The 26,801-nt window shown below is 39.4% G+C and overlaps 1 protein-coding gene across 3 annotated transcripts; it reads left to right on the top strand.

Annotated features, from left to right (window-relative positions):
* The first annotated feature begins 500 nt into the window (after positions 1-500).
* On the top strand, positions 501-25,257 carry tp53bp2 (tumor protein p53 binding protein 2). 3 transcript variants are annotated; one of them, XM_023327607.1, is made up of 21 exons: positions 501-577; positions 896-1,058; positions 9,966-10,113; positions 10,977-11,090; positions 12,364-12,434; positions 12,588-12,689; positions 13,720-13,894; positions 14,008-14,189; positions 14,288-14,452; positions 14,860-14,895; positions 16,274-16,321; positions 17,287-17,470; positions 19,465-19,587; positions 19,696-19,817; positions 19,902-20,310; positions 20,540-21,396; positions 22,086-22,223; positions 23,284-23,417; positions 23,525-23,691; positions 23,832-24,031; positions 24,120-25,257. In XM_023327607.1, the coding sequence occupies exons 2-21, from the start codon at positions 1,032-1,034 to the stop codon at positions 24,159-24,161; spliced, it is 3,444 nt and encodes a 1,147-aa protein (XP_023183375.1). In that variant the 5' UTR covers positions 501-577; positions 896-1,031; the 3' UTR covers positions 24,162-25,257. The 3 variants fall into 3 exon arrangements, with proteins under 3 accessions (XP_023183375.1, XP_014325201.1, XP_023183376.1); XM_023327608.1 differs by having other exon boundaries at positions 508-581; XM_014469715.2 differs by lacking the exon at positions 14,860-14,895.
* The last annotated feature ends 1,544 nt before the right edge of the window (positions 25,258-26,801 follow it).

The following is a 26,801-nucleotide window of genomic DNA, read 5'->3' as shown; positions in this document are numbered from 1 at the left end:
GATCAATACAAGTTTTAATAGATAATTTTTTCATTTACTGATTTAATTCTGAGCAGTAACAAGTATTCTATTTAATATGATCCATACAATGTGACAAATTAACGTGATTAAATAATTAGATTTTAACGTACATATTTCTAGTTTTAGTTAAATCATCTAGCAAAGACTTACTTAATGCATTTTAGCAGTTTTGACTCTCTATAGCCTTCAACATCAGACAATGTTTTTGCATGCCAGGCTCCCACACGCTTCAATTTTACATTCTATAGTCGTCACTTCAAGAGAGCAAAACCTTTCGCTATTTTCCCATTCAATTCATAAATCATTTAATGGTCCAATACAAGTTTAACCTCCTGCCAGCATCCTGTGGTTTTCCCACACACACGTCTGACCAGAAGCAAACTCTTCTGTCCCACATAAAAGTGGGAGTGTCTTCAGCTCCAGAGAAAGGGGGCGGAGTCTGAATTCCAAAGTGGAATGAACTTCCTGTGGCTACGTCACTTTGGGATCGGCTGCGAGCTGTTGAGCAACGCAGACAACCAGCGGAGTTTCGGGTTTGTTACGTTTGCATCTAGCAGTAAGTAAGACATTTAGAATTATTATTTTGTTCCAACATATTTTCCGCTCTTTGTTTGTGTTCTGTTCTTTATGCTCTATATATATCTTTTGGGGGGTATTTTGTAGCAGTTACAAGCTGTTTCAAAGTTCTACAGCGATGCTCGCTTAACAACGGAAACTTTTGTCCCGAAGGCCGTGTTATGTGTAGCAACAAGTCCACGACGCTGGATTCCATTAACATTACTCTACTTCATATTTACATATGTTAGTAAAAAAATAATTAAAAAAAACCAAACAAGCAACAACAAAAAAACAGTATCCTCTTTCTTTTTTTCAGCGGAGGTGAGGAGCTTCGAGCTAGAGAAAGTAGCCTTGCCTGTTGTCAGGTTTAGGCTGCGGGATTAAAGAGCTCTCCAGTCTCAACGCTTTCGTCGAAACTGCCTGTGGGGATTCATGCTGGATTGGTTAGCTAAATGCGGTACGAAGCTAAAATGATGCCGGTAAGATTGGATTTATTTACACAAGTTTTAACGCTGTGCTGTAACATATCGTGTCTGTTTTCCTACAGTAGGATCGTCATGTTCTTACGTTGTGAATCAGCAGGGTATTTAAATTCACGTAGTAAACTGATGGTGTAGCTTCTTCATAAGCTTTTGTTAAGTATTTTTGCGGTCAGCGGTGCTTGTGAGTGTGCTAGAGGACGTAACTTGCTTCCTAGGATATGTAGTGTACAAACCCACATCAGTCTATTCCCTTAGGACCCATACTTGTGAAGAGTGATCATCTGAAGAGCCTAACTACAGAAGCTTTAGCATTTGCATTGTCAGTATTTGGATATTAATTCTTCTTTGAGCATATACTAGAGCAGGGGGCATATGCCAAGTGGTGTTGGCAAAGGCTAAGCTTAGCTCTGGACTCTTGCCGTGTCATCACTATCATCATGTTCATCATCAGTGGTCCATTGCTTTTGCTGCAGTGCAATATAATTTTTCAGCACCTCCTTGAAGCATGTAGAAAGAGAAGTGGACAGCTATGTAGGAAAAATTGTATTGAAATTTCAAGCTGATAAATAATGATGGGCATATTTTTATAGGGTGCTAAATGTCAGAACAAATGATTTTTAAAAATATATTTTAGAATGTAGCATAAAAATGTTACATTTAATTCAGAAATTAGGGCAGAAATTGATCGATGTTTCCTAGTTTATGCTGAAACCTGTAAAAATGTTGCTCCAAAATCACAGGAAATTGTTTATGAAAATAAGTTTTAGATGCTTGTATGAAATGTTCAACAAATCAAATTTGAGTGTTGAACCTTTATAGTGTTTACAATAAATGTCTGTTTTTGGGGTTGAGTGACAGAATATTTTTGTCACAAGGACATTATGCACACACAATTTGTCAACATAAACATCAGTTAAGTACTTGCAGGCCACTACCAGAGATCTATCCTGCTAACAGCCATCACTATCTACTCTTACTCTGAAGAATTTGAATTAATGAGTTACAGCAACATTTAATTTCCTTTTGGGGTTAATAAAGTTTTGAATTTGAATTAAACTAAACATTTTTTTAATTATTTATTTTGAGTGTATACAGATACTTAAACATTAAATAGGCCATTGTTAGGTTGATATAAAACAGTATTTGTTTTCGGGTAACTAAAACCCAATTTTGTTATGCCAACAGGAATGGGGAGGAAAAAGTATTTAGAAGAGTCAGTGCAGTCAATTGAAAAATCACCATCACATAATTGGAGCAAATGCTGCAGCCTTGCTGATAGTTGAAGTTGCATTTACCTTTATTCACCTATTGTCATAAATGCTAGAAAACACATCATGTGTTGATATATTGCCAATATATTTGTCATCTCAAAGCATTTTACAAGTCAGACAGGACATATTTATGTTGAATATATAATAATTTAGTTGAATACATCCTACCATATAAACAAATTTAAATTGCACACATCCCAGTTCCAAGAAGTCCATCTAAATGTATTGAATAATCATTAACTGTAGAGTAATCCCTCATCTCGAGTGAACATGAGGAATGTGTTAATAGACAACATTGCCAGAAGTTGCCTGACGTTGGCGTCTGGCAACCTCTGACATTGTGTTGTAATAACGTTACTACTATGATTATTTTCTTATCAAAACAGCCTTTGAGTTATTTTTAATTAATTGTCTGGCTGCTTAATTTATATCACAGAAGGAACATTTTTTCACTCTGGCTGTCTGATTTTAAAGTAAAGCCAGAAGATTTCAGCTTGCAATAAGCTGTATTAATTGTTTTTTTTCTTAATCTCTTTTTTATTAATTAAAGTTTGCTTTACATTGAATGAGGCTTACTGCTGAGTAACATGTTGTACAAGACAGAGTGATGTTGATTGTATAAACTCATCATAACAGATCTTACGTAAGCTCTTATCTTGATTAGCGTATCCTTCTTGGCAACTGAGTTGAATTTGAATAACACCTGTCATGTTAACGATCTCAGCTTGTTAAGGGCAGGAGGTCCACATTGTTTCTATCGACAGGCTTCTCTTTTCTCCCCCCAATAGTATGGATGGATGCTGCAAGTGTTTTGATGAGATACGGTTTCCTGTGTTTGATTAAAAGAGAAATGGCCTGTGTTCACTCTTTTCTGATGGGAGGTATTGTTTTTTTTTTTTTTTAAATTACAGCACCAACCAGTGACCCAGGTTGTAGAGGCCGGGGCTTGGGGAGGAGTGAGAATGCAGTGGCATAATTGCTGGTTGTGATTTAAATGGGGGTAGGGGGTGGGACTGTTTCCGGAATACAATAAAGCAAAGGAGCTCTTTAACACTGTGTGGTGGAAACCACATTGTTTGTGCCCCTGTGCCATGGCAGCACTCCGATAAGGGACACTCGCCCCCTTTATTGAACCATAGCATCGTGTAACTCATTTACATCCGAGTTGCGGTTATCTCTGCTTAAACAGCTTTGTTGAGCTTCTATTTGTTACTCTTACATTTAGGCTTGAATTTATTCTTGTTTATTGACTAATCATTTTTGTCAAGATAATTTAAAGGAACAATTGTTGGAGAACAAATTTAAAGAACATAATGTGCTATGGAAAATACTTGGTTTGTTTTACAAATGCAAAAAATCCTGTCGGTTTCCTATTTCTCTCCCATGACAAAAGTGCTTTGTGAGTAGATTTTTAAGTTGATAGTTGATATGTTTGTGTACATATTTTGGCTATCATTATTCCATCACACATTTTTACCATTTCTCAGTTACACTATCTGCTGTAGCAGATTGTGAGAAAGGGGAGTCATACTTCAGGAAGTTGTTTTTTGCTGCTTGTGTCAATAAAAACCTGAGAAGGGTTTCGCCCTGACATCTACATTCCTGTTAACTCTGTGGAAGAGTTGTGGTATTTTCTCAACTACACCATCTGATAAACTAGGACATTACATGGACTAACGGACAAAAATGACTGTTGAATTTACATAATCTTTTTATGAAATAAAATGGTAATATCACCCTTTTTTGTGACACAAAAACTTGGACTCTTATTGGCCTGCAGTGCTCTCTTTCTGTTTAACAACCTCTCAAGGTACACCTCGTCCTATTACAACATTAACCAAATCAGCCACAACATAGATGACTCATAATACTTAAAGCTGCTATTAGCATTTGGACATTGGTTGCAGACTCAGAATCATTTGTTTCCAGTAATTAAAACATAACTATTTTTTTATTATTGTTTACTCCCCACCTGTAAAACTGGCATACGCTTGCCAGGTTTGCGAACACTAATTTTATATCAACTAAACTTATATCAGCCAGCGTCTATTGCTCAGTACTCTGCTTGTTTTTATGTTTTGCTGTTCTGTTTTAAAATTTGATGTAAATTTGTTCTGCATGTATTTGCTTTTTTTTATTTTATTGTGATTTTTATTGACTAGTTTCACTCTTTAAAACCCTGACTAAATTTCTAACTTTTGCTATTTTTAATTGGTCAATCAATGAAATATTCCTCTCATATTATTAGTTATTTATTCACTGCTTAAAATGGTCTTTTTAAATAACTTTTGATTGTTTGGAATCACACTGGCTATAAGTGTGTTAAGGAATACTCTTCTACTACAGACTTTAGTTGGGATTCAGTCCATCGTCCATGAAGATGTTATACCTGGAAACTGGAATAGTTCCTGCAGCGGGAAAGGCCATTTTAGCCTACAGTCGACAGTTTGCCTTCTTTACTCAATTTTGCATATGAAAGATTAAATGCCACAAGGGCATCATTAAGTGAGTTTTCAGGGAATAGTGATAGCTAAGTCCATCTCCCCCGTTCTCCCCAGCGTATCATATTTTGCATAAATTAAAAAGACGTCAGATATTTAGTATTGTATGATTACTCATACAGTAGGTTATTTTCTGAAAGCTAAAGGTTTTTGTTATGTATTGATAATAATAGTCATGTTCAAGACCATTTGAGTAATTTTGTTTCCTGTGACCTCTGTCTTTTTCAGAATCATTTAGTTCAGCAGTCAGGGCATCTTCACAAAAAGTAATAATTCTCCTCTGCTTAGTTTCGACTCCATTTTCCTTTATCTCCCAGATTGCCTCTAAATGGGAACCGTCTCATCATGTAGACCAGAAAGGGGAGGATATTGCAAGAGCGCAGATAATCAAGGAATAGGCTGAGTGCTGCAGTGCAGAGCATGAATAGAGATTGTTCAGACTGAAGTGGCACAGTTTGTTTTAGTGTTGTATAAATCCCTCCTTGTTTTTTCTAAATGCTGCAGCTGAACGATGGCAAATGGATGTTTGGATTCCATATACAGTCTGTAGTTTGTTACTCCTGACCTTTTCTGGCTCATTGCCTCATCCTCTTGTGCAGCCTGCTCTTCCAGTGAGTAGGTGAATGAGATGAAGAGAAATAATGCAGAAAGCCATTAGGAGGGTTTCTGTTGCCTCACCTTTCTGAAGGACTGCTATGCTGGAAGTGAGTCAACTTTTGGAACTGTGGAACGCACACACACATACACACCCCAACTCTGCTGCAGTGTGTTAGAATCCCATAGATATTGAATTCAAAGGTGACTTCATCAACAAAACGTGGCTGATTCATTGGCTTTGAGAGTAATTGAAAGCATGGATGTTGTAAAGCGAAGAAGCTTTAGAGATGGGTTAAATTATAACCCCCCCGTTATCTTTTACAGCTGTAAATATGCCTCTTAATGTCTCCTATTTAATCAGTTTATTCACCAATTGGCATTAGATAACATCTTGGGTACAAATAGTAGTAAATCTCAATGTATTTAATTGAACTTAAACCTTTTGCGGACTACTTCCATGCTCTTTTAATGTGACAACACAACTGCGGAGTGGAGCTATTAATATTTATATCGTGTCTAAGTAAAAGGTGATTTGGCGTTGTCTTGAAAAATGTAACACAAACCATAATATGCTTTATTATTATTCTCACATTTAAATTATTTTACCTACAGCATTTATTATTCTCATTTGCTTCATAGAGGAATGATAAATCTAACGTCACTCTTTTAGCCTGCTGAGCAGCTGGATGTGGCAGGGGCATGGAAACGGAAAACAATTACTGGACCTTGGTGTTGGGTTTTATCACAAACATTGAGACTTCTGAATAGAAAGTATTTGGAACTTCTTGCTGGACACTGTCAGCTGCAACCAGTATGGGTTTAATAAATAATATCAGGGATGTTTATATTTCATTTTAAACACACGTCTGACTCCACAGATGTGTTACCTCTTACACTACACTCTATACAAAAAATACTGTCACATAAGCCTTTTTCTCTGAGATCTCTGAAATTTCTGTAGTTTTCAAACTGCACGATAACTCCTGTCTAAGAAAGACACAAATTATGGGTCATCTGTGACTGGATGGGTTTTGATGGTCTGATTACTTTGCTTTTGCAGAGCAGTTATACTAAAGCCCTGTCATTAGTGTATCTCTGGACCTTGTGAAACTGCCCAGAGATCAAAACAACAAACCGTTTTGATCCATCTTATTCAATATGTGAGCTAATGGACTATGATCTTGAAATGAAGGGCAATAGAATTGACTCTCAAGGTTCTGAGGTGGAGCAGATGGATTAATAGACTTTTAAGATTGTTGGAAGTAATTTATTTAATAATCCTGTAGACTAGTTGGTCTTTTTTGACTACAAAGGAGTGTGCCACATATACATGATTGAAAGTCTTGTTTAGATCTGTAATAATTGACATTTCTTTAACAAAACCCTGCATGCACTCACAAAGAACATGACATAAATCACATCTTTATCAACTTTATTGTTCAGCCTTACAGCCGCTTCACCTTATGTAACTGTATTCTTGGCAGAAACACTGACAAAAAAAATAGTGTCTTAATACAGTAACGCAGAAAAATTGAGATGGTGCATATTTGATTTTCAGTCTTGGGAGCCTTTGAGCTCCTTTCAACAGGGAGCTTAAGCACTGCCAGCTGCAGTCTTTCTGTTCCTCTAGATGTGTTCTTATTACAGCACCTTTTGTCCGTGGGTTTTGATGTTGCAGCCTTTCATCTTTAAAATACACCCAATCCTTTCTGTCTCCTGCAGAGAGAGGTCCTACAGCTGACCTCCAAGACTGTGAGGTTTTGTTCTGTCCAAGTTATTACAACTTTAACCTTTAACCCAGGTACAGAAATGTGATCCAGATAAGGAATTTCTGGATTATATTATATAATATATATTATATAAATCAGTTATATATAATATATATGGGTTATATTATATTATGTATAATAAGGTATAGGCTATTGCTCTTGTACTTGCTTGAGAAAATAAGCTTACTATTGTGTCTCAGAGACAGCAAACTGGTAAGTGGCTATATTTTTATATGGCAGATTAACATAATCCCTGTGATATATCCCCAGTGATCTTGCCTTATAGCTGCTTCAATTCTAGATAGCCAGAGGACAGGCTGCACATTTCTTTAGATTGGCAGTCATTTTCATTTTGTAATTCTTTACTGTCATACCATCGCCAAGTGCTGGGAAATGGCTTTGACTTTGCTGATGCTGTAATAGAATTAGCAGTCTATTGCCTTAAGAGAATAGCAGAGGCTGCATGCACCTTCTGCATTCCTGGGCAATCTCTGACAGGAAGGAAGTGCAATTCAGCTTCTGATCCGCTCATTTGCTTCATATCTAATAGACGGAAGGCAAACGAAGCAAGTCTCAGCCAAATGTTTTCGTTTTCACTCTGCATTAGTTTTGCCCAGCTCCAAGTTGCTTTAAAGCTGTGTGAAGCTAGCGAGGCTGTCTGGTTATCTGCAGAGTAGCTTTTAATTTGCCCTGCAGTGGGACCATCAAGCTGTTATTGAGCTGTTTCATTTTGCTTGGTGTTGTCTATGAATATTTAATACTCTCAATTTGTCCAGCTCAGTCAAAACAGGGACTCCAGGTACTTTTTTTTTCTCTTAATCATGCGTAGCAAGGCGATATAGCACTTTTTTTTTATCATCAAGTGACCCACAATCTATAATAACGTGAAATATTTTTTTAAAATATTTGCTTTTTGCGATGTACATATAATATTGATTTCACTTTTTAAAAAAATACAAACTCTATAAAACTAACACAAATTCTTTATGTGAATGTAAAAATTAAGTAACTATCATTTGAGGGCTTCATCCACAGGGTGCATGATAAAGTTCTAACTCATCCAGAAGGTTTCTGGGCCCGGTCACTGTTGGCCCTGGTTCATAACTGCTTTCGGTGTTGGAACTGCCACCCAACACTATTCTCCTCCTATTGATTCTTCCACCTCCTCTCTCTGTCAGTCCACCATGTTTACACAGGCAGGTCATGTGCTGTATGTCTTCTGGGATGTTGTGAACTGCTTTGGATTCCTTCCTTGGAATTTAGACCTTTTACTGTACAATGACAATTTGGGACTTAAAGTAATTTTCAGTCACGTTGAGCAGAACCATGTCAGAATCACCAAGCAGCTATAAATCCACCTTGGTTCTACAGGGTGATCTTTCACTAAAAAGGAATAAAAGGCTAAATCTGGTTACAATAGTTTGCATGACACATTGCTGGAAAGGATGATGCTCTCTGTGCTGACAATGATGACTCACCATCTCTGTCAATGGAGTCTTTTCACTGACATCTTTATGAAGCAGTCCGGTCCGGTCAGGGCCTTTGACTCAGCATGCTATTCTCCCCTCTTCCTTGCGCTGTCACTGTAAACCAGTTTTTGTGGTACAATTATCAGAGACTGGCACCAATTCATTCACTCAAGAACCTTAGTTTGTGTTCTGACTGAGTCAGAACTGTTTGTTCTCTTCTTTTTGAGTTTCAAACTTATACCTATTTCCATAATGTAGGTAAGACTGTTTTTATAGAAGCTTTTTCATTTCACATTAGACTTTAGCTTCAATCCTCAAGCTTCCAGCTTGTTAGAAGCTCATCGTGCTTGTGATTCTGTGGTATAAAAGAAAACCCGATTAGTTGTCATTAACTTATTATTCTACTATGTTAGTTTAGATAACTTCAGACTATGTAAACTATGAACTACATCAGGTGCTTTTCATCCACCATGTTTGTTTTGAAACCGTAGCTCAACCATAGCCAGCCATTAAAAGATGGTAAATATCATTTAATGATAGACCTTAAATGATAAGGTTACAGCAGCGTCCAGTAACATACACAAGTAGCTCTTCAAACTATAGACAGTCCTCTCCTCAAACACAAAACATTTAAGAACTGTTGTTGTTGTTAAAAAGTAAAAAAAAAATAAACGGCAAAGATAAATTAATAAAAGATTGTGACATAAAAATAGCAATTTGGTGGATTTATATAGTCGGCGTCAGGGATTGTGTTTGAGCTCTGTGCCAGTGGAACGCTTCACTTCTGTATCAGTTTATAGAATCAGTTTTTATCTGTATTAGCTGAAGGCTTTCATATTCCATGCCACTTCCAGATGTGTGTAGGTGATAACTTTACATCTTTCCCATAATACACATTGATCTACAAATCAAGCTTTTCTAGAATTAGCTGTGTAGAGCTGGTTTTCCTGTGTTGTGTTTGAGGGATCTCTCTCAAGGGTTAGTTGGAGCTAAGTTCAATGGTGTGAAGTTAAATGGAATTCTGGACATTTTTGTTTTCTTTTCGTCTTGCTGACAGATGAACGGAGCATAGAAATGACATACTGCTGTTGAGGAAGTAGACATTTTATGCACACACTCACTGTGAAAAGCTGACCCATAGGGGAATTCTGCTCCAGTTCCCAGACCTGTGGTGTTTTCTTTGCCATCATCAGCTCCACTTAGTACCAGGATCCTTACTCTCATGTTCCTGTTTAAGTTTTCTCTGCCTAGCATGCTTGGCTAACTACTTCTCCCTCCCTCTGCCTCCTTTGCACAGATGTTCTTGACTGTATACCTCAGCAACAATGACCAACATTTTTCTGAGGTTCCCGTTACCAAGGAGACACTGTGCCGAGATGTGGTGGATATGTGCAAGGAGCCTGGGGAAATGGATTGCCACTTATCCGAGATGTGGCGTGGATCTGGTGAGTCCAGAACAGAAGATTTTTCAGGTCTATTATCCTCGCAGTTGGTTTTCATAAAGATGGTGTGTTCATTTGAGTTGCTTCATAAGAGCTCATCTCAGTATATATCTGCAAAGCAAATTAGGTAGAAACTATAACCACCCTGACAAGAACAAAGCACCTTAATATCTCCTACATCTCCAAAGCAGGAGGTGGAAGTGGGGCGGGGGGTTGTAATTTCAGCCTTCTCTATCCCCTATCTGAGACGTAATGACTATTCAAAATCAGAACTCGAGTAGCAAGGTTTTCGAGCCGTTTCCATGGTGAGGCTTCAATAAGAGTGAGACAAGTGCCAATTATTGCATTCGAGTACTTCCACAAGTAGTCTGAAATGAAATCTCAGGATAATGAAACATCAGTCTCATTTTGCAGTTTTCTACTGGCCACTTTAGATTTAAGATGCTCAGATTTAAATGAAACACTAATAATTATGCATTTATTATTTGCTGATTTATTTGGCTGTTCTTCCATTATTACGTATCATTTGATTGACCTCTGCCTGACTGCGATGTGACGCCCCTTGTGCAATGACACAGGCTAAGATCTGCTGATGAAAATGTCACAGGAATTGTTGATGAGCCCTTTAGTGCCATGTCAGCCAAAAAGAATGAACAGCACACTTTTTTTGTTAAGTTTGTGCCAAGAGACCTTATTAGGATGCACCTTTCAGTGCAGGTCAAACAATATTCTCTAAGCAAACACCATATGTACACTTGACCACCCTTGTTTTTGTCACATTTAACTTGAACTGCTTTTTAATACTCTCTCTTTTTTTTCCTCATTTTTGTAAGTTGTGTATAACGTCTGATGCCCTCTGATCACAGAGAGACCTGTAGGTGATGGTGAGCGGATGTGGGATGTGCTCAAAAGATGGGAACCGCACAGAGGGGAGGTGCGCTTCTTTCTGCGCCACAACCGCGCACCCAGCAGAGAATCTGGTATGTTTCAGTCTGTAAATTAAAGATAAGTAGAGGTGTCAGAATTTGATCACTTCTTCTACAAATTAAACACCATTGTGCAAGGGATGTTTGACACAGAGATTCTAAATACCAGAGATTGCTGGAGTTTTTAAACTCCAGCAATCTCTGGAGTACAAAAGTCCAGTCATTTAGGAACTTTTCAGACCAAAGATTGCTCTAGACCAGTTTACTTTAAAGAGACAAGATATTTTTAAGTGAGTTTCTGTGAAGTTACCAGTAATGTCTCTCTTACTTTTAGTATATGAGCTAACATTACGCAATGATAAGCCATTGAAAGCCTAAGGTTTACTCCATTCTTGGTAGATTTGGAGCAGACTGACTATATGCAGCTGGTCAGGTAGGCAGAGAATCCTGGTCATCTTTGCGGCCTGTTTTTGTTTTCTTAAGATGACAGGAAGTATCTTATTGGTTGTTGACCGTCTTCTCAGCTTCTGGTTGCGCAACTAAGCCCTTTTACCCCTCACAGCTTGAGTCTAGCCATGGGATTAGGTGGTTGTTTTCCTTTCCTGTTATCTGCTGGTCTTGTTTCCCACACTGTTAGCTAAGCTTTTCTCTGTCCTTCCAATAAAGCCCTGGATTACCTTTTTGGTTCACTGTGTTTATTACTGTATGGGGTCAAAACAGTAAACCGGAAGGATATGATAAAGAAACTCGGTTGTATGTGTTCGTTGAATCGCGGTTGTGCCTCACACTTAGATATGAACTCAACAAATCTGGTTTAATATTCAGATTTTTGTTCATGTGAACCTAGAAGCAATTAAATAATAAAGATCTTGAATAGTGGAATAACTTTTTTTTGTCAAATCGTAGTTTTACGATTAAAATTCAAACATCCAAAAAGAACAGATACAGTTTTGTCCCCAGGCCCTGAGGCTTACGTATTCGTTTAAATCCTAAGATTATTGCAAGTTACAAGGAGTACTTATCCCGCCGGTTGTCCAGAGGAGCAGCCCAGCCAGTCTGTTTTAATTGAAGCATGTCCTTTTGTGCTGCAGTGTTATAGAAACCTGGGTGTTTCACTATGTGTGTGTTTGTTTGAGACACAAACAGGCAAGAATCCAGGAGGAAGATCCAATCATTTTTCACAGCTACCCGTAAAGGCCACTGCTTTACACAGTTTGCTGTCTTTTGGTGTCACTAAATTAGAAAAAATTGGTTACTTGAATGAAACACTACAGCAGATTGTAATGCCTGAAGTCTTTTTTTGTTTTTAATCCTGTCTGTCACACAGGAGGGTCAAGAGGCCTGGATTCAAAGAGAAATGGAGTGAGAGCTCCCCCTGAACGAAGGATGGAGAATGGGGTAAAACAAACAATTTAAGATGGACAACATGATTTTACAATAGTTGAATCTAAAACAAACCAGTTTTATTATTATGAAAATTAAAAATCGATGTTACTGGCTTAATTCAGTGTTTTGTTTTTTTTTCCATACTGAATCCCTTATTCATCTTAGGTGGCGACACCTCGGATGGATATGACGTTAGCCGAGCTACAGGAGATGGCCTCCAGGCAGCAGCAACAGATTGAAGCTCAACAACAGCTGCTCGCTTCCAAGGTGCATAAAGCTGTGCTGGGAAAAGGAGTCGAAAGAATTTAGTTGAGAAGTGGTCAGGATGAAAGTAAATGCCAAAATGATGGGGGATATTATTGAGAATGGAGCTAAAAAGTCGCATGTACTGCTGAATTTGAGAATACTAAGAATGTATTCGGTGGTTGCGACATAATATTGGGTTGGTTTGTTAATGATTGCAGGATAAGTTTCTGGTATCTACAAAATCTACATGACTTTCTGCTGGTAGTTGAATACATCTCCCTTTTGTTTTGAATGACCCGGTTCCCCATCCTGGTTTGGATTTATTTGTTAGGCTTATTTTCTTAAAGATCTGTAATGTAATTTAAGCACCTCTAAGTTTGGTGCTCAGCCGTTCTAAAATGTTTCCATTCCAATATACTTAGTGAATGATGGTAATGTGTAAAAACTTCCCTGACGCTCTGGACTCATGTGACCCAGGCTCTAGTGTAAGCCTGAGGACGGCATGGGAAGCCAAAGAATGTGGCTTCCAAGCAGGCATGTACACTTCACACACATCAACAAACAAGTTAGCATCAGCACACGACCTGAAGATTTCCAGAATATTGAACCTGTTTAACAGAATTCAGCTATTAAAAGCTGACGAATGTTTGGATGTTAAACACCATTCATCTTGACTGCTTAACAACATTGAATAATATCAATCTCCTGTCATTTAACTGTGAAGCATATAGTGAGATATTGTTTTTAGTAACCACTAAATGGAATTGTGTAAAAGGATACGCAGATAAAACAAAAACATAAATGTATCTAAAAACTGCAGCTGTATTAAGTCAGTAATGTTTTCAGTGCGAAACATTTTAACAGTTTGTATCCGTCTGGGGATTCTGCTTCTGATGATGCAGCTGGTGGAGCTCTGGCCAGAGACCGGTGTTTACTTTTCATTATTCCAGTGGTGTTCAAAACAAAGTGTGCAAGAAATGGATGTAAAGTTTACAAGAGTACACTGTGTGATGTTTGCCCCTGTAACACTTTCTTAATCTCCCCTCTTCAGGAGCAGCGGCTGCGTTACTTGAAGCAACAGGAGCAGCGTCAGCAGCAGCAGGCGTCTGAGCAAGAGAAGCTCCAGCGCCTCCGAGAAAATATCGAGAACCAGGAAGTGCGACTCAAAAAGGTCAGGGCTCTCAAGGGCCAGGTGGAGCAGAAACGTGTCAGCAATGGCAAATTAGGTGAGCTTAGAGACTTTTTTTGTGTGTTTGTTTTTGAGAGGGCGTCTCAGAATGAAAGTTTCTTATGGTTCTGTTTGCATCTTTTTCTTTCTCCTCTCACTCCATTTCTGCAGTGGAAGAAATCGAGCAAATGAATAACCTTTTCCAGCAGAAGCAGAAAGAACTAGTGATGGCCGCATCCAAGGTGGAGGAGCTCAGCCGGCAGCTAGAAACGCTTAAAAACGGCAAAAAAGAAAACATGCATGACAATCAAAGCTCAGTGGCAGAATTGGACCGCCTCTACAAGGAGCTTCAGGTGTGCAGAAATAAACTGAAATGATTAAAACTTAAGCAAGCATAATTTATGTACTTAAATAATGATTCTTATTTTGCCTGGTCTGCCTTACGGGTCAGCTGAGAAACAAGCTCAATCAAGATCAGAACTCAAAGCTCCAGCAGCAGAGGGAGAATCTAAATAAGCGCAACCTGGAAGTGGCGGCCATGGACAAGCGGATCAGTGAGCTCAGAGACCGGCTGTGGAAGAAGAAAGCAGCTCTTCAGCAGAAGGAGAACTTGCCTGTGAGTTTCAACATTCCAAATCCTTCCTTTTCCATCTTTGACTTGCTGTGCTTGTTGTGAGCTGCGTTTCCATTAACCATGAAATTGTTCAAATTGAGATCATAAAAGTAAGTTCGCTTAATGGAAACATGGCAGTTTCAAAGTTTTTGTGCTAGGATGAGGTGTAGGTAGGATAAGGACTTATTGCGTGACCAAGCTTATTCACATGAGATTTTAATTTCATTTCTTATTTAATTGAAACACTGCACCTATAAAATTGTGTGTTTTCAACATTAGCAGAATATGGACAAAGATTTGCACACATTTATAATGGAAACGCAGCTACGTTTATCAAAAATCCTATTTGTCACAGATCTTCCCCTAGTGGCCTTAAAGTAAGACTGTTTCTGTCTCTGTTTTATATCAAGCCTCAGACGCCACATTATTCAGAGATCAGCCATGATGTAAGGCAACCCGACCGTATTATCTTGTTTGGGAGAACTATTTAACTCCCCAGCCATACAAATCAATTCTTTTTCGATTTGTTTTCCTGATTTGTCTTTATTTGGGAATAAAATGATATGATCATTAGGACAGAGTTGCATTTTGCATTCTCACTTTTTCCCCGTCCCACTCTACAGTCTCATTTTGGCAGAAACGAGTCCTGACAACAGGGGAGCTGAAATGAGTGCAGTCTGTCATCAAGGCAGGCAGGCAGGAATGTCTTTAGATGTTATCTTTTCTGGCCTCCCTCTTAAAAAAACAAGAGCAACCATTTTTCTTAAAGAAACATGACCATTTTACAAATATTATATTATGTTTTTAAGATTAATTTTTGAAGTAAAAGCCGAAATATATAATACTTGTTAGAATTTGGCTGGCTGAGTTTTTTTGTTTGGCATCATCTTGTTGGCAGTAAAAGTACTGAATGTTCTGCCTCGCCTCCCCCTGCTCTTCCACTCCGCTCTTCCCTCTTCCAGGAGTTGTTTTGTACACATGTTGCCATGGGACTGTAATTGGGAGTCAACAGACTTGTTTGTAAAACTGACTGTGAGGAATAAAATTTGACTTCTGCTTTACGGTGGAAGAGTGTGGAATGAAAATGTGCCTATTTTGTACCTCTATGCTTTGCAGCTTTCTCATGTTTTTAAAAATTACATTTAAATCCTTTTGAACATGAGTTCTTTTTTTGCCTCTCAAAATGACTTTCTTTTTCTATCAAATTCAGGTCTAATCAATAACTTAATAAATGCACAAAAATCCACTTAACCATCCTGATGTGTAACTTTGTCTTGTAGAAATAAAAGCTGTCAGCCTGCTGTTTCTATAAGTGGCCTATATGTTGGAGTATAAATAATAAATGACCTCGTTGGTATATCACATATCCCGAGGTTTTGCTAAAAGCTTTTAATGAGCAACATACAGCCTGCATTAAAGCATCCCAGCTTGTTGTTTAAACCGTCTTGACATTTCTATTAAACTAGGGTTTGTATATGGAAGCGTTTGCGGTTTTGTGTGTGTCTCTGCGTTTTTAGAAATGGAAACCTGAATAGGCCCTAGGGAGAAGGTGCTTCACCCACAGCCTGCCTTGAATCATAATGAGTGATCCCCTTTCATACTAGCACAAAAACACAAGCCACCCAAAGCCACATTTTCCTCCAACTACTTGACAGACATCGTCCCCACTAATTGGCTGAAGAACGATGCTCAGTCGTCCCACATGATCTTGGTTACATTTTTTTCCCTCTAGAGAACACAAAGAGGCTAATATTACGTTGAACAGGAAGGATTATTTGGTCTTTTGAACTGCTTTTGCATGTTTGTGCTTTTTGTTTTCTCAAGAATGGCTATCCTGCTAAAGAGAGGGCTTCAAAAGACGCTCACCGTCAGGTAACTAAATTAGTACTGCAGCTGTACTTTTATTTTAACTAAGAAGCATGACTTTTTTTACACAGGTGATTTCATCAATGTTTGTTTTAGTTTACTTTCCAGCATGACATTTGAAGCATGTAAATTTTCTTATAGAGGTCAGCTTTGGCTGATAATTCAAAAGATCACTTTTTGATTTAAGAATTAATTTCAGCCAATTCATTTAGTCTATGGTGTTAGAAAACTGGAAAAGATTTTTATTATTATTATTATTATTATTATTTTTAAATCAATTTTAACCACTGCTTTCATGCTTATGACTGATTTTAAAATGTCTGTTTTTATACTTCAGATCAAATAAGTTGGGTATATTTCACAAGTAAAACATCTGTTCAACTTAGAAATATTTTTAATATGATATTGTCGCAGAATATTATACCCTTTTGCTGTATATAAAATTGATATTAATTGGTTAATTTGTTGGACTATCAGCTCTTGTATCCACCCTGAAGTCAGTTGCTTCACAGATGTGACAATTGTCATTTGCACCTGTAGTTTTTAAGACATTGGTCTGAAAAGGTTATTGGGTGGCACATCTTTAGTTTAGAAAAGCCTCATCACTACACCCTGAATAAAATCTTAAGCAGTGATGAGTTGTTTCAACAAACTCCTTTGTGGGTTTAAATCCACTCCTATTGATTTCAAATGTGGTAAAATACTTTTTCCCCACGTCTTGAACACTGAAGTTAACATCTCATAGCATCACCTTCAAGTCAGAAAAGAGCATCTCCTTTTTTCCCTTTTTTGTTATACTCATTTCAATCATTAGTTTTTCTTCTGTTACAATGTTTATTTAGGTTTTCATATGTTGAATTTTCTCTGTTTTCCATCCTGTTCCATCTTCTTCTGACCAGTTCTAATAAATGCTGTCTTGTTTTGTCTTTCCCTCCCTTTCTTTCCCCTCCTCTCTTTGCTTAATACTACAGCTGCCCTCTGAAGGCCAAGCTGGGCCGCAGTCTGGTCCGTCTCGTGTGGCAGCAGTCGGCCCTTACATCCAGTCATCCACCTTGCCCCGAGGTCCGTCGAGGCATGAGCTGCTTGTAAAACCAGGCTACCCAGACGGCACTGCCACTCTACCAGGCAGCGACTCCCAGAGCAAGGCTAGTGCAGGTGAGAACCTCTGACTAGGCTGACTTGGCAGTAACTACCTGCTTTGTCTTATTTTATTATATAAACAACATATACTGTACATACATATTACAAACAGTTGTATTAGCAACTTCTGAACTGAAGCCCTTCATTAATGAGATGCTTAAAAACCTATTTTGCCCTTTTTTTGTTGTTTTTTTGTCTGGGGAAAATGTCCTGCTTCTTGAAGCAGCAGAGCAGACTGATACTCCTGCTGAGTGTGATGTCAGTTTGAGCTCAGAAGGTAGCCAGTTTCCTCATCCACTGTCTGGTGTGATCTCTTACTTCTGATTTTATTTTAAGGACAAACAGTTTCTCATCACTGTCTTGAAAATCTCTGAAGGCTAAGATTTGCAGTGACTTTGGGAGTGTTTTTCTATGATTTTTTTCACTACTAAAGTAATGATGATGACGCTTAAACAATAGTTTGCTTGGATCTCCTTAGCGATACTTTAAGCTTTTTGCAGAAATAAAGACTTTTCTTTTCAGGCTTTGTAACGCTTTTGCTTTTAACAAAAACAAGCTGTTAAGCCTTTGTAAAAAAAAATAAAATAAACTGTAGCTTCGCAAAAAATATGAGCTCAGTTGGGTAAATCTAAAACTGATTCAACACTTATGAAGGATCTGTTTATTTTCTTGGTTTACATTGATGTGAGAGCCTCTGCCTGTAGGCTCCAGTGTCGTGTGTCCAGATCCCAGTGAGGTTTTACAGTCGGGAAAATCCATTGGACCAGTGCAACATTAAACAATGCTTTGCACTATCTAATGAGATTCACTTGAGTCACTCTCTTATCCATTCATCTGTGGATAATAGACCATCTGTGTACATCATTGTATAAAAATTAAATCTCATCAGATGTGAAAAATGTTTTAAAAAAAAAAAAAGGATCAAATATCAGCAACATCACACTCTCGCATTCCTGCTGCATCCTCATCAACCTATATTTGTCCGTTTGTAGCAAAACAGCATGAAGGCAGTGAAAGCAACATGTTTTTTTCTCCAGTCTGTCTTGTTGCATGCAATTACTTCTGCATGGTGGGTTGATGTGCAGCATGGTAAGAAAAGAGAGAGAGAAAGAGAGAGAGGGATGGGCGGGGACAAAGAAGAATCTGTTCTTAATAAACAATTGTTCCCAGTTCTTCCCTAGCGTCCGAAGTGTAGAGCAAAGTATAATTCTGTCTCCGGGAGGCTGCGCTGCTCGCCGCATGGCCCCTCAGGGGTGCCAGTGCCTGGGCTCGGCCAACATCATGTCTAGAGCAAAAGAAACCTGAAGGTTTAAGACTGCTTTGCTTTTCTTGTCTTTGAATTCATCTCCGTTAGAAGCCATGTTCTTGCTTAAGCCTCTGAAAGAGCTGCGGGCTAAAAGAAAAGGTACACACTCATGTTTGTGTGCGTGTGTGCTTTCAGGACTTCTTTATTACGTCGAAAGATTTTAGATACTTTTCATTTGATGTTACTTATAATTTTGATAGCTTGGCATGTGTTGTTCTGCCATTTGCGCAAATCTCGCTTGTTGAGTTTTTTTTTTCTTGTCCGTTCTTTCTCTGCATCTCTAAATGGGTCAGTTGGAACAAATACATAACCTTCACTTGAGCTGACAGTCAGAACAGACTGACAAACTCAGTCTGTTCTTGTTTGCACAATGTGCACTGATGTACAACTCTTCTTCATTTGGTTTCCTGCAAGTCTTATGGAAATATCCTCATTTTCCCATCGTTGTGATGCTAATCTCGCTAGAAGCAAGTGCTCCGTGCTTTATGGCTCATCTGACTGCAGACATACTTGGCCATTGGCTCAGTCTTAGCCAGTCATCCAAAAGCAAGCCATAAGCAGGGAGATGTTGTCTGAACTTTGTGTTTTATTATGAGTTTTCCCCATTTCTAGTTCAGTGTGGTTTATTTGGTTTCTTTATTTATGTCAGGAATATTGTACTATTTGAACAATCCTTCCTCTCCTCCTCCTCACTCCTCCTCAGGTCTGCAGCCTGGAAAGCCGGCAGACTGGAGCTCCTCAGGTCAAGATCCAAAGATCAATGGTCCCGGCCCAGCTTCAACACTGCCACGGATGACCTCTTACTCCAACTCTAACATAGAACAAGGTAAGAGAACTACACACAGAATCTAAATTCTTTCCAGAAAAATGTAAGAGTTGATTTGGCAACCTTTTGACCTGTCGTTTTTAATAAATAAATTTACTCTATAATCAGATGAATCTGAACTGAAGAGAGACAGGAAGGTGCGCCCCTTCTCGATGTTTGAGCCGACGGAAGCTCCTTCTGCCTCCCTTCGCAAGAACCAGAGCAGCGAAGACTTGGTCAGGGACGCACAGGTGAGAGAAAAACTGGTTTAGTGTTAACCGATAGAAACGCTTCCTCCATCTAAAAGGTTTTCCTTCTCTTCCATAACGTTCTAGTCTGCCCCAAAATCCGCAGTCAAGGTGCCCCCTCCTGTTCCCACCAAACCAAAAGGTCCCAGCGTTGTTCCCTACAGCAAGCAGGGGCTGAACACGGGCACTTTCCCCAAGACGAAGCCCCACAGCCAGCAACCGCCGGCCACCATGGGCCGCAGCCCTCTACCTCCCTCTCAAAGCCAGACGCTCCCGCTGCCTTCCAAGCAGGACGCTCCACCTGCAGCCACGGTCCGACCTTTCACCCCAGAGCTTCCGTCCTCCAAAGACGGCAGCCTGACGAAGCCGTCAACGGCAGACGCTCGCTCCATTTACTCCATGTACACCCAGCAGTCTGGTTCAGGAAAGCCTTTCCAGTCTGGGATCCAGGGAGCCCTCAACCGGGCTCAGACCCGCCCCAACGGGTTTTCCAGTGGTGAGAATATTCACAGTTATTCATTTTTATTATGGCTGCATCATAATAAATTAGAATAATTATGGAAAAGTGAATACTAAATCCAGGACTTAAGGCTTTAATGATGTGACTCCACCTCCATCTAGTTCAAAATATTGTGGTTTTCTGTGAGCATAACAGTTTCCCAGCAACAACACAGCCTGTCTCTTGATGACCAAACTGAGTGTGAGTTTCCTGTATTTTTCTGTAGTTTATGGCAAACCAGTGATTCCAAGTGGAGGCTCCCAACACCTGGAGAACCCATACCTGGAGCGCCGCTCCCCAGCCCCTGAAAGTGAGGTTGACAGTGTCAGGACCAACAGTGGGAGTCCCAGCGTGTCTGAGGACCCCCAGCCAGAAACGGAGCGCATCCCCCGTCCTCTCAGCCCCACCAAGCTGCTCCCCTTCATCTCCAACCCCTACAGGCACCAGAGCGATGGTGACCTGGAGGCCCTCAGAAAGAAGCTCTACAATGCCCCGAGGCCCCTAAAGAAACGCAGCTCCATCACTGAGCCAGAGGGTCCAGGAGGGCCCAACATTGAGAAGCTACGCTATCAGAAGACCACCCTAAAAGCAATGGAGACTGCCGCTACCATGCCAACCACTCCAGCTTTTGCCAGAGAAACAGAAAAGGTGGGAGATGGACCTGCGGGGCCATATGTGCAGAACTCACAAAGCATCGCAGAAGTCCCCCAATCAGAGATGGGTCAGGCTCTGAAGAGAGGAGAACTGCCTTCGCTCTCCGCCGGCTCCAACGTCCTGCCTCCAGCCACACCCGAACAGACCCCACCACCTTCAGCCTTTCCAGACTGTGAGCTCATCATCCCACCCCCTCCTCCGTCCCATCCGGCTCCCAGACCTGACGATGTGCTCTTCCCTCCGCCACCCCCTGCTGGCGTGGACGACATGATGCCCACTCTGCCTCCTCCACCTCTCGAAAGCTTTGTTGAAGAGTTCCCCCCGTACCCCCCGCCGCCGTACCCCAGCGGAGCGGAGCAGGACAGCCTGGGAGAGGATACGTTTAACATGAAGGCGCCTGAGGTCACTGGACAGGTCACGCTGCCTCCGGTACGAACTGTCATCATCCTAAGCAACTTTTTCCATATGTTCTGTTGTCATCTGTTTTGTTTTCTAAAGCATTCAGTTATTCTTTGGTCTATTTTAAAACTCCTTCAAATCTCCAAAAGAGCAAGTCATGAGTGAGTTTGTGCAAGTTCTGCTGGTCAGCGGAGGTGAACTGATCTGACATTGTTATATAACCAGAAATCCTTGTAAATCACTGCTATTGTTTTTCTGGAAAATGGGTCCTGTACACTAAGAGGATATATTCAGTTTCGAAAATAAACACTAATTTGTATTTTGTTGTTGCTAAGCTGTTAAAAAAAAGACGTGCTAAGCGGTTTTCATGGAGATGTGGAAGGTTTTGAAAGAACAAATCAGTAGGATAAGAGTAGTATGACCCATTTTTTTCCTCCCTCTAGTTCAGTTTTCTCACCTCTATAACCAGCATAAAAATTAAAGGACTTTTGTTCGTAATCAGGTTGCATAACAAAGGGAGGACAAAATATTTTTTTTCCCTGCGCTTTCACTTATAACCTGGATTAACATGCACACAGAGCTGGAAAAACATTTTACTGCCCTGATCCACAAGCGACCTGAGCAGACTGAGAGTAGAAGCTTCAGCAACACAAGCTGCACTCATGATGGCTGTTTGAAGTTACTTGTAATGATGATAAAATCCTAACTACTTTTTTTAGGGAAAGAGGACTAATTTGCGCAAGCCTGGTTCGGAACGCATCGATCACAGCATGAGGGTGAAATTCAACCCTTTGGCTCTGCTGCTGGACTCCTCTTTGGAGGGAGAGTTCGACCTGGTCCAGAGAATCATCTACGAAGTAAGACCTTTTTCCACCAAATGAAACATTTTCTATTGTCCCCACCTCCCCCACCCTGATTTTATTTACTTTGGGTTTGAGCTAGAAACCTTTCATGGCATTGAGTTAAAAGTTAATGGTCACTATATTTAAATATCCCATGACTGTAAAATTAGAGCTGCACTAATCAGATTCTGTGAATAATTTCTGATCACTTTTTTTTGTAAAGATTTACAGATTTTAGTTGATTCTGATTGAAATGATTGAAATTAATTGCAAAACACTTGTTATATATATACTGTATATCAATATGTATGTGGGAAAAAAATCCTTTGAAATGCACATAACTGACTTTACCCTTATTCCACCTGTGTCTTATTATTTTTCTGTTTTTATATTTTTTTTACATTTTGTGTAAATATGCATGCTTCCATTTACAATCTAACTTGCTGCTGATACACATCAATACAGGAAATGATAGTTCTGTTCTATTTTATTTTTTGAACACCTTAAAATGTGGAAATTCCCCAGATCATAAACATACTCATTTTCCCAGCAACATTCATTCAAAAATAACATTTTTAGATATAACAATCTAACACCATAAAATCATATTATGGTGTTAGATTGTTAGAGTTATTTCTTGCAACGAAGCAGTTGTCTTAAGCTTCCTTTCTTGTAAGAGCAAATGCTAATCTTCGGATCTTGGCACAGATTGTATCACACTGTGTGAGAGAGCAGTCAGTGTTACACACCTGCAGTCAAACAAGATGTCACTAATATTTTACAGTAGGGTTTAAACACAGTTAACATTGTAGGCTGTCTCTAGTATCTTACCTCAAGATTTACCACAATTAGTATATTAGCATAGTTAGTATCACTGACCGTAAACAACACACTTTGTATTTTGTGTAAAGTTAGCAAACCCTGACCTTTACTGTCAGATTTTCTTCAACATGGACAACATTTCCTAATTAAGGAGGTTCTATGACAGCAAATACAATGAAGCTGAGAGTCCAGTTCTAAGTTTCACCCCATTTAGAAACTGTTAATCATGCTTCTCTTCATTCTCCCAACTCAGGTAGAGGATCCCAGTCAGCCCAACGACGAAGGCATCACAGCCTTACACAACGCTGTGTGTGCTGGACACACGGAGATTGTCAAGTTTTTAGTCCAGTTTGGCGTCAACGTTAACGCTGCAGATAGTGATGGCTGGTAGGTTTACCGTCTCCGAGTTAGTTGATGTAGAAATGATTGTAGCTGTTATTTGTACCTACTTGTATTAACCTTTTCTGATCATTTTGCCCACCCCCCTTTTACAGGACTCCTCTTCACTGTGCTGCATCCTGCAACAACGTACAAGTGTGCAAGTTTCTGGTGGAGTCAGGTGCAGCTGTCTTCGCTATGACCTACAGTGACATGCAGACTGCAGCAGATAAATGTGAAGAGATGGAGGAGGGTTACACTCAGTGCTCGCAGTTCCTTTATGGTCAGTAAAAACTGTTTTTTAATATTGGCTGTTACCGCCTTCTTACATGTTATTTTTTTTGTAGATTTTGCTCTCTTGACAAAAAGTGCTGCTTGATATGATTTTTTTCTATTTATTTTTGTGTCAACTTGACTTCTCAGGTGTGCAAGAGAAGATGGGAATAATGAACAGAGGTGTGGTCTATGCTTTGTGGGACTACACACCTGAAAATCCAGATGAGCTGTCTTTCCGTGAGGGAGACTGCATGACCATTGTTCGCAGAGAGGATGAAGATGAGATCGATTGGTGGTGGGCCCGTCTGGGCGACATGGAGGGTTACATTCCTCGTAACCTGCTAGGGGTCAGTTACGAGCCTCTACAATCAATCTTAAAACATAAGAATTGTAGTGAAATGTTTGCATTATTGACATGCATGTGTTCTCAAACAGCTCTATCCCAGAATCAAACCAAGACAAAGAACCCTGGCATGAAACTTGTGGATCTCAGCACAGCTCCACACTGGCAGAAACTGTGGAAAATGTTCACCTCCACCAAGGCTTTAAACTACAGGGGGAAGAAAAAGGACCCTGCCGAAATGAAGAAACAAGAGTAGACCAACCAATATGAAGGATCAACTTTTCTGGCACTTTGTTTTATCTACAACAGAGGAATTTTATCTCGCTTATTCTTTCCTGGACATAATTAAGAGACAAAATTTCTGTTTGTGTTTTTTTTTTTTTCTGCTTTTATCCAAAACTGCATTTACACTGACAGAATCCCAAATTTCAGCGACAATTCTGTGTTTGTCCTGAAACAATTCTCTGGAAGTCTTACAAAATATTTCCCTGTATGCTGGTTGTTTTCTAACACGGTTTGGTTTTAACATTGCATGATGTCAAAAAGCAGCTGAGGATGGTATCGATACATTCTGTTACTAAAGCAGTTTTCCTTCTGTAAAATCTGCCTTGAAATATCAGCTGTACCTCTGTTGTTTTGGATAAACTCAGAGTGAAATGACCAGAGGAGGAAGAGATGATGAGCTTTGATCGCTTCCTTGCAATTTGTCCTGTGGTCCATGACGCCTAGTGGCCCAGTCAGCTTTTCTGCACTGACACCTGGTTGAGCAGCCATACATGTATCTTTTTCTATTTTCATCACATAAAACCAGTAAAAATTCAGCTATAGGAAATGTAGTTATTGTGAAAACTGATGTGATTTTCAAACTTAAGACTTTTTTTTTTTTTTTTTTTTTTTTTACTAAAAAGGAAATGTTAAGGAGTAAAGGAGTACATGTATATTTTTATTACGGCCATTCCATTATATTATAACACGATAAGGCTGATGCTTTAAGCCTTAAGTTCTTGCAAGCACTGTGAGGAAATGTGTATAAGGTTAGAATGTGAGTTCAACAGTCCATAGCTGAAAATAAAATCTTAAAAATGATGTAACCGGTAAGATCCACAAAGGTAGCTCATCACATATCTGTTGGTGCAGATGTATTTATTTTTGTTACTACTTAGCCTTTTCATCACAAACACAACACTATTGTAGTATTTTAAACATTTACAATAAAATACTTTGTACTAATGCCGTCTAATGGTTATTGTCATAAACAACAAATAGTTTTTATCATTTGTCTTCCAATTGACTTGTTTGTGTGCTTTACTTTTAGATTGAGTACAACATGGTTAAATACAATGCATCTGGAAAGTATTCACAACGCTTTCACATATAAGTTGTGTTACATTATTCTTTTCTCAAACTTCTACATATAAATACTTCATTATGACAATGTGAAAAAAGCTTGAGATTCTTGCAAACTCATTAAAAATAGAAAACCAAGAAATCACCTTTACCTAAGCATTTCTAGCCTTTACCCTGGAGCTCAAAATTGATCTCTTTCCTCATTTTTGAGATGTTTCCACAGCTGAAGTGGAGTCTACCAGTGGCAAGCTCAGCTGATTGAACTATACTTGGAAAGGCATTTTTCTCTATAAATTCCCACAATTGACTTCGGGTCAGAGGTTAAACACCAAGCATGAAATTGTCAGTAGACTTTAGAAGGAGTGTTTTGAGGCACAAATCTGGGAAAGGATACAGAAAAAAATCTGCAGCTTTGAAGGTCCTAATGAGCTCAGTGGGCTTCATACTTCATAAATAGAAGTTTGGAACCAGCAGGAATCTTCCTAGAGCTTTTTGGCCGCTGAAACTGAGCGATTGGGGGAGAATGGCCTCAGGTAGCGAGGTAGCCAAGAACCTGATGGTCACTGTCAGAGCTCCAGCATTCCTCTGTGGAAAGAGGAAAACCATCTTTGCATCAATCCACCCATCAGACCTGTGTGATAGTATCAGGACGAAAGTCACTCAACAAAAGCCACATTGAGGTGGCAGCATCATGCTTTAGGAACGTTTTGCAGCAGAAGAAAGTGTCTGACTATTCCTCTTGACCTTAGACTGGTCCAGCAGTTCATTTGTCAGCAGAACAATGACCCAAAGCACATGGCCAAGATCTCAAAGGAGAGGCTTGCTGTGGTGGCGCAGGGGGTTAGCACGGCCCACATTTGGAGGCCTTAGACCCACGGACGTCGCTGGTTCGACTCCCGGTCCCTTCAAAAATAGCTGCCTGCAGATGCAGCTCCTGTCGTGTGTGTTAATCTGTGTATAAAAGAAAAAATTCTTGCTGTAACTGCAAAATAATTTCCCTGCTGGGATGAATAAAGTAATTCTTCTTCTTCTTCTTCTTCAGAGTTACTCTGTGACTGTCCTGCAGGGGCCATGTCAGAATCCAGACTTGAATAGGATTGAACATCTCTGGGGAGATTTCAAAATATCTGCACAGACATGCCCCTTCCAACCTGAAGAAGAATGGGTGAAACTACCTTAAGATAGGTGAGCTGTCAAAGTTGAATCAACAAAGTATTAAGCAAAGGCTAAATGGGATTTTTTTTTTTGGGGGGGGGGGGGGTTCTCTTTTTAATACATTTGCAAAGAGAAAATAAAAAGTCAAGCTTTTTCCACATTGTCATAAAGGGGTATTTGTGTGGAGAAGTTTGTGGAACGAGATTAATTTAATTTGTTTTGAAGTAAGGCTGTAACATAAAAGGTGGAAAAAGTGAAGAGCTGTGCATACT

Source organism: Xiphophorus maculatus, chromosome 22 (assembly GCF_002775205.1).
Source record: "Xiphophorus maculatus strain JP 163 A chromosome 22, X_maculatus-5.0-male, whole genome shotgun sequence".
NCBI lineage: Eukaryota > Metazoa > Chordata > Actinopteri > Cyprinodontiformes > Poeciliidae > Xiphophorus > Xiphophorus maculatus.
This window is presented reverse-complemented; position numbering and strand designations above follow the sequence as displayed.

Coding starts and splice junctions, on each gene's coding strand:
- tp53bp2 (XM_023327607.1), top strand. CDS start 1,032: ATGCGGTACGAAGCTAAAATGATGCCG. Junction 16,322..17,286: donor CAAAAGACGCTCACCGTCAG/GTAACTAAATTA, acceptor TTAATACTACAG/CTGCCCTCTGAAGGCCAAGC. Junction 19,588..19,695: donor CAACTCTAACATAGAACAAG/GTAAGAGAACTA, acceptor CTCTATAATCAG/ATGAATCTGAACTGAAGAGA.